Source organism: Solea senegalensis, linkage group LG3, assembly GCF_019176455.1.
Source record: "Solea senegalensis isolate Sse05_10M linkage group LG3, IFAPA_SoseM_1, whole genome shotgun sequence".
Lineage (NCBI taxonomy): Eukaryota > Metazoa > Chordata > Actinopteri > Pleuronectiformes > Soleidae > Solea > Solea senegalensis.
Genome location: NC_058023.1, coordinates 19,754,547 through 19,762,661, shown reverse-complemented (window position 1 = coordinate 19,762,661; position 8,115 = coordinate 19,754,547). Strand labels below are relative to the sequence as shown.

The 8,115-nt window shown below is 42.1% G+C and overlaps 1 protein-coding gene across 1 annotated transcript in view; it reads right to left on the bottom strand.

The window, feature by feature from the left end:
• Window positions 1–3,500: 3,500 nt before the first annotated feature.
• LOC122767043 (transmembrane protein 178B-like) overlaps window positions 3,501–8,115 on the bottom strand; it is a 44,219-nt gene continuing 39,604 nt past the window's right edge. Inside the window, exons 3-4 of the mRNA XM_044022383.1 lie at window positions 7,505–7,642; window positions 3,501–4,822 (exon numbers count right to left, since the gene is read on the bottom strand). Of these exons, the coding sequence (XP_043878318.1) occupies window positions 4,572–4,822; window positions 7,505–7,642 (389 nt within the window). The 3' untranslated portion in view covers window positions 3,501–4,571. The remainder of the gene's footprint in view (window positions 4,823–7,504; window positions 7,643–8,115) is intronic.

The window sequence follows — 8,115 nt, the reverse complement described above, 5'->3', positions numbered from 1 at the left end:
CAATGAATCGCTGTACATGATTGGTGATTCTGGTCCTGTGGTTCAGGTCTGGATCTAATACTTGGGAGAACCAGGATGTGGATTTGGGTCGGACAGAAGTTTACGTGAGTGATTATGCTTTGGCTCCACTTTTGCCCTCCAAGTCCTCGTCTCTCTGTGTGTGTGTGTGTGTGTGTGTGTGTTCCCCTTTGCTGTGGCAGGTTGGAGCAGCACGACTCTTTACATCCAGCGGAGTTAAAGCAATTTCATGCTCAATTGCATTATCAGCTTGTGTCAAAAAGGGAACGTCTACCGTTGGAAAATAATATACCGTGACCACAAGTAAAAAGTCGGGGCCAACAATACGCAACGCAATAATATTGATGTGTTATATAATTAGCAGGGACATACTATAAATCATTTTCTTTCCCCATTACAAATGGATAATTTCATTTTGTCTGGAAATGTCCAAGATGCTCATCTTTAATATTCCAAACTGTTATTAGAGATAATGGTTTTCTATCTCATTACCTCAGAAGTTTAATTAAACAGTTAATTGATGATGATGATGACTTCTTAATGTCATTATATGTATAATGAGATTACAGTATGCCTGTGCCCTGCCCACACAGTTTATGCTCTGATGTTTCTCAGAGGAATGACTTCATGCTAAATCAGACCCGGAGAGGAACATGACGAACCCAGTACGGTGAGAAATTGACGTCCAGATCACCAGAAAGCCATGTCTGATGTCTGGAGATAACATCATAATCAAATTATGATAAAAAAGCACTCACTCTGCCATACCTTATTACCCCTGGTCTCCAGTAGTGTATGTCTAGGTACAGCAGGGTAAGTGGTTTTCATTGAACCCTTTGAAAGTGCAGTTATACGAGTCGAAGAAGCTGCGATAAAAGCATTAAATCACATTAAAGCTGTCACATGAAACACTGCTTTCATCTTCTTCTTTTTTTCCCCACTTCATCCTGTTGCATTACTTTCATACCAAGTCACTGTAAACTTCATTTAAATACAGAACTACTTATTTTCTTCGCTCCTCAACATTGAGTTATGTATTTAACCTTTATTTATTTTTTTTGCCAGGAAGTCATTTTGAGATAAGAAACCCTTGTGTGAGTGAGAGATAAATTTACAGCCACATCATTTTTACACATTTGAGCACTATTTATATCATACAACCAGTTCTAGAGCTACCATTGCACTGGAGTGAGATGTTGATTGGTATCTACACTATCAAGCACACTCAAATGTTATAGGGAGCAGCCAATTGATCTAGAACTTTCTGTCATTAAAGGTGAATTTGGAATTATTCCCACTTTAAGTCCTACTGCTGGTTTTAATTTGCACACAAGATGATATTTGCTTAAAAGCAAAGTTGGCATTAGTGATCCATAATTAAATGGTAGCATTTCATCATAATGTAAAGAGAGAGAAAGAGTTTGTGCTTCTACAGGACCCTTTTTTTCCTTCCAAAAACACCATTTCAGGCTCTCCCACTATGCCATTTCTGTGTGGTTGAAATGCCAATATGATAAAAAGCCCATAGACCCCCGGACATCATGTGACTCCGTTTGTTTATACCGCCATGTTGGCATAGAAAAGTCTCTGCAGAAATATCATCAATGCCCATTTCAAGTGATCAGAGTTCACTGTGCACTTTAAATCCACGGAGATCGAGCAATATATTCCAGAACCTGACAGACTCAATATATCTGGCCCTTAAAATGCAGCCACGGTGCTTTACACGAACATGGAAACAGCCGCGGTGGACATTCCAGACTGGCAGTGTCGGGACGGACAGATGTAAAATGGACGAAAATGGAGCACAAATGGGCCTTTAGGCATTGCAATAAAAGCATGTAAAAATAAATGCAGCCATTTAACAAAATAATATCGATATTAGGGTCAGTGAGTGTTGGATTTTGTACCTGATGTGATCACTGTGTGCATCACTACCTCTGGTGTCTCTCAGGATCTTTGTTGATCCGGTAAAACACTCCTGGGGCACATGAGCTATCCAACATCTTCACTTTTTTCTGATTACAGCCGGCAAAAAGATGAGTTGACTGACATTGTGTGATACAGTATGCTGTGGTTACACACTGTGTGTCTATGGATTTGAACCTTGTTTTTATTCCAAGTGTTGCATGGAGTTGTGTTGGCTGCTCTGCATACAGGAGCATTTGGTGGAATTTGGCACCAGCAACAACTACCTACACTACAAAGAAACACCAAAAAAAGAGGGAAGAGTCTGAAGGAGTGTTGAATAACAAATAATTAAACATGTTGAAAGATTGCCTTGAGTCATCTGTTGCACGTGAAACTAGTGCCTCTATCCGTGCTCATCTGGTGAGAGGTGCTCAGGACAGAGAGGTTTGTTCAGAATCACATTGCGTTTAAAGCAGTGAGGTACCGCCGCAGGAATGTTGCCAATTCTGTACCATTTATTCGCGTCATGGTTGATGGGCAAAGACATGAAGGTCCAGTGCAAGTTCATTTAGGAATATTACTCTGTTAGATGCATTCGTCATCATTTCCTGTTTTCCAGTCCTCTCAAGCATGTGCGCTCTCAATTCCGAGTTTAAATGCCCTGAAGTGTTAACGTTGCGCTCAGGTGTTCATCGGCTGGTCGCACCTGTCCCGATGGCACTGCAACTAAGCAACCTCATTTGTCAATGGTCCTTCATCAAGCTCATTATCACCACCCTCTCTCCTGATTGACATGACACGTACCCTGGAAGTATCACATCCCGATATAATACCTGAAGACTGGTGCAATTAGGACATCTAAGGATATGTTATGAACCGGGAGAACCAATTGAAACTGCATTGCAAACATATCACCTTCATAATCATATGAAATGGAACAAAAGTGGTAGTTCAAGTTTTGATTTGGCTACCCTACGGTTTTGAATAGTTGACTTAAATAGGGAATTACCATGACTGTGATCATCCTACCCTTCAGTGGAACTGACGAGTAGTCTTTAGCCGTACCTTGTGTCAATCGTGTTGAATTTGAACCTAGTTAAATGGCCAATGCAATGCATTATGGTTTTCATTCCTAACGTGCATAGAGATTTTTTAGGATAGAGTGTGTTTTAATGGGTGGTTGAGACCAGGGTGAATATTGCAAACACAGAACGTAGTTGTTGTTGTTTTTTTCACCTGCAGTCTCAACGTCTTTTGACTGAGTATGGTGACACCTTTTTTTTTTTTAATCTCAACAGCACAGCAACAAACCAAAAGAATGATAATACCAGATAATACCAGATTTCCCAACGGATGCAAGGACTTGAGTTCTTGCAGCCGTAGCTGCTCAATGCAGCAGCATATGGGGTTGATCATGCTGCACACCCTCATTTAAAACAACATTTCTTTGTCAACGAGGTCTGCTGAGACTCCAGGAAACGACGGTGAACCACAAAAGCGGTAGGTCTTACACAGGATACTGCATCTCCCCGTTACATCTTTCTGTTCATCAATGCTCCTGCCTTTATACATCTCTCAAGGCAGCGCTCCACCTTGTCAGTATGATCTTCTTTTTTTTTTTTTTTTTTTTTTTTTTCGTTAGCCACTGCAAAAATAATCCACACATACACACATTCATACTCACAAGTTTACAACACCTCTATGACTCGAAAGGGGGGCGGAGGGGGGGGGATCAAACTAACACAGCATTTGCTCCGAAAGTACACTCGGTCAACAGTTCCCTCAAAACAAGAAGGGTTCAGTAAAAAGGAAAATACACTCTGGATAAAAGAGGAACGCATGTATAAAATGCTAAATGGGTAATGGGGGGTCATCTTTTGGAATGGAATGCACCTACACAAGAATGAAAATGGTCTGATGTAACACTTCCTGGTTGTCACTTCTCTGGAATATTCTGTACATTAATGTACAACAGTGGAGGTCGTGGATCTCCCAGCCCTAACTGGAGGGTCCTCAGAAGCTGGAATACTGAATATGAATAGATGGCCACTAAACATGATCCCAGCTCTGCAAGTGACACAGTTTCATGTTTGCTTCAGTCCTTTGTGAATCATCCCACAAGAAACCCCTGTGTGCACAAGTCCATGAGAAACTTCCACAAGATCTTGACTTGATTTTTGATTGTTTCTTCTCAATGCTGCTGATTCACTCAGTTCTCCTCCATCCCAGTAGACCAGTTATACATAAGTCATAAGCAGTTCAGAGGTTGAACACCCTCGTCTCTCACCTTCAGAGTAGTAGCGTCCCATTTACCGACAAATACGTAGTCTTTTAGAGTCTCCAAGTACTTCGAAAAGCTTTCCTGGTCATGGTCCATTTCAATTGTCTGCTGCACAACAACAAAACAAGCACAACTTTTTGATAAAATTTTTGATAATATGTTTGTCAGTTCTTGAGTGGTTTTTTTTTTTCCGTTATTTTCAAGTTCATCAAGACACCCATTTTTAAACACACAAATTGAAAAGAAAAATCTGGAACCAGGAAAGCCTAGAGATGAGTGGATGCATGAACACGTGGAACACTTTTTCTCTTTCTTGGTTGTCGATCTGTGGGTTACTCCGGTCTCATGGTGGCTGTCATCTTTAGCAGACGGTGCCGTTCTCCTGTCGGGACTTGGGGCAGGTGGATCGCGGTATCGGCTGGACGGAGGGAGCCAGGGTGCAGAAGAAGCCGGCGATGAGGGTGAGGCCGAGGCCTCCCCAGGCGCAGAACATGGACCAGCCGTAGCCGTGGCCGATGTCGTCAGGCAGGCCGTACAGGTACCGTGGAAAACGGGAAAGCTCAAAGTTGATGCCGGCGACACAGGTGCAGAGGGAAATGATGCAGAAAGTTCCTGCAATGACAGAAAAAGAGAGGTAAAGGAGAGAAAAGCAGTGCATTGGACATTCCGCCCTTATCCACACGGGAACAGGACATCCCCGCTATAATCTTTTACTTCTTTTTCTTTTCATTCATTTGTAAAAGGTTTTCTGTAAACACAGCATTGTATCAAGAAATGTCTCTTTCCACACAAAGCCCCCCAAAAGGACTCTACCCGCTATAGTACCCTGGTACTAAAAAAAAATGATTTAAACAATGTATTTAAATTCCCTTTTTGTTACTTATTATATTTTATTCTTATTTTACTGCATTTGCAATGACTATTCTATTCTATTCTACACAAAAATATAAATATCATTTTATGGCTCTCAAAACACTGGTTCCATATGGTTCTCATTGTGATCCAACCAATTGGTAAATGCTAGAAAGAGAGAATACACTAAGATCAATGAGAGATAGACATAAGTCAACATAGTATTGTAAAACACAATGAATGGATTTGGACCTGCATACTTTTTACTTTAAAATCAGTAGGCTGTTGCAAATATTTGCATGTGACATACTCCACATACAGACATCAAAAGTGTGGATCAAAGAGTGTGTTTTGCTGTGAGCCACGACGCGCTGAGAAGAGAACCAAGAACCAGACTCAAGCATGTGGTGTGCGCGCTTCAAACGGGTGGTGTGGCCGATTAAACCTGAAAACACACCCTGAAACAAATCATTTTACCACCGTCTCCTGTGTTGTGACACCAGCTCACAGTAAGTGTGGCTCAAGGTGCTAATTCAGGATGTTTGTGGCTGTTGCAAATGGTAATGAGCTGCTAATGACCTGTGTCATTATCACCAGCCACATGCCTTTATCATGATCCATTTCTCTTGGAGAAATAGATCTCTCTGCATCTTTTCTGGTGACTCTTTCCCTGAATGGTCTTGATATGAAATGGCCAAATCTGATTTGCCACCACCAAGGGCAAAAAGACAGCAGATCATAAAAAGGTTATAGCACTAAAGCACTGTAAATCCCTTTTGCTCCTTTTTTTTTTGTTTTAACATTCTGTCCACTTTATCATCATCTGAATGAATCTCTTTTTTTTACTGTTTATATCTGAGGCTGGAGATGATTCTAAATTTGGCCTCATTTTTCGGAGCTCGGTGACCCTGTGGGCATGCAGCTCTGCTATGATTGGGCTGCTGCACACTGACCCAGTCTTGTTTTTTTGGGGTTGTTTTGCCTTTATTACCAAGCAGCCATAATTGACTTTTTAAATTGCCTGTTTGCTATACAACTGTAGGGCACAGCACTAATCCAAGGCTGATCATAATTGAGGAGCTGTGCAGCTCACAACACATCAGTGTGCAGTTATGACTGATTGTCCATTGCCTGAAAGTGGGACACTGTGTGTGTGTGTGTGTGTGTGTGCTAAATATGAACACTCAATATACTCTGCTTTCATCATTCTAAACCACCAGCAATAACAGAAAAATTATTTTTTTTCCTCGCCTTTTTTTCCACTCTGCTGATGTCAATGCCGAAAAAGTCACAAATGCAATTGCAAGACATTAAAATGGGAGTAATCCTCCCACAATATGCAGCTTGCCGTCACAAGCTAGATCCGCAATCTGATTCTAAAACACTTGTTTTCTTAACCTTGCATTAACACTTGACAGTGTTAATGCGTTTCTCATCAACGCAAGATAGTTTCTCGTTAAAATTAAACGGTTCTCTTGTATTGCACATATATGTTAGTAATGGAGGTCTACTTACATATATTAACTTGTTTTCATGGTTCAAAACCTCCTAGTCGCTGCAAACGAGCCGATTAAAATATCTCCTCACTGACGCTCACAACAAAGAAAGCAAAGAAAGACTACCTTCCCACTAATCTTAGTGAGACAGAGAAACTGTGCCGCTATCGCATAACAATTTATCCAATCAGGAGCCAGGACTCCATAAAGAGGCGGTCCTCTCTACATGTGAGGTAAGACTGTTGAGCTGTGTTTCCACCAAGTTGACCAGTTCAGTTTAGTAGGGTACCTTTTTTTTGCGTTTCCATTGGTGTACCAGAGTAAAATGGTAATCAGCTGACTGTTGTGGATGGAGCCAGTCTAACGCCACCCAAGCCAGTCTAACGCCACCCACGACAGAGTGGGTGACAGAAAAACGTAACTCCTTATTGACTCTTCAACGGACTCAGTCTATTCTCATGCAAAGCTTGACATCTTGTTGAGACAAGCAGCCACAAACCAAACAGGGAAACAAAAAAGAGCCGCTGGATGTCCTCCATTGTTGTCTGTTATGTCACGTTCGATATTGTCATTGCACTGGTGCAATGTCATACTACGTATCTTGCTGACAAGGCCACCCCCCGCCTACCAAGTGAAGGTACTGCTCTCAGTCTCTGACCCAGGGCGTTAACGTTCCAAACCGTACCATACTGTACCACGCCAAAACCCCGATGGAAACACGGCATTGTTGTTTGTCAATCTATAAATATCCTGCCCTCACCAAATGAGTGCATGAGGCGACATAAGGAGGAGGGAGGTTGATGTTGACGGACAGAAACTTAGCCAAAAGTCAATCAAGAACTCAGCCTCCATGAAATTCATCGAAGTCAGTGTGGTGTCCTCTCAAGTCACAGTGATTGAGTGTGTGTGTGTGTGTGTGTGTGTGAGTGTACTGTGTGGGACTCACCTCCCATGAGGAAAAGGAGACCAGCCACATACTGCATGAGGCCTCGGTCCCAGCAGCAGCCGAGGACGCCGACGATCCAACCGAACAGGATGATGGCCACCGCCATGCCCATGAACCCTGCTGTCATTCGCCGCAAGTCTGAGGAAACAGCAGGAGAGAAGAACAGAATGAGAACAGTGACCTGAAGAAGATGTGAATTCATTCGGCCTGAAAGATGAGTAGGCCGAAGAGACCTGTGGAGAATAAGTGGCACCGGTGTGGAATAAAACCCAGAAATAAAGATTTTTATACTTCCTGCAGGGTGACACCACTCTCACACGACCAATAATGATAGTCTCACACACTGCTCTGAAGGTTTAATGAAAGCTGTATTGACAGTCCACTTTAACACAGTGCTTTAGTACAGTGGTTCTTAACATGGGACCTATAGCTTGGGGGTCTGCACAGAAAGTTAGCAATTAAGTATAAAATGATGCCTTGGCTGGCAAGATAATGTGAGAGGATATAGAGACCTCTGGATGCTTTCCTGACAGCTGGGTAAAATGCTGTGGCCGTTTGTACAGATGGGCGTTACAGAACTAATTCATTTGGCCGAACCTATATTATGCATT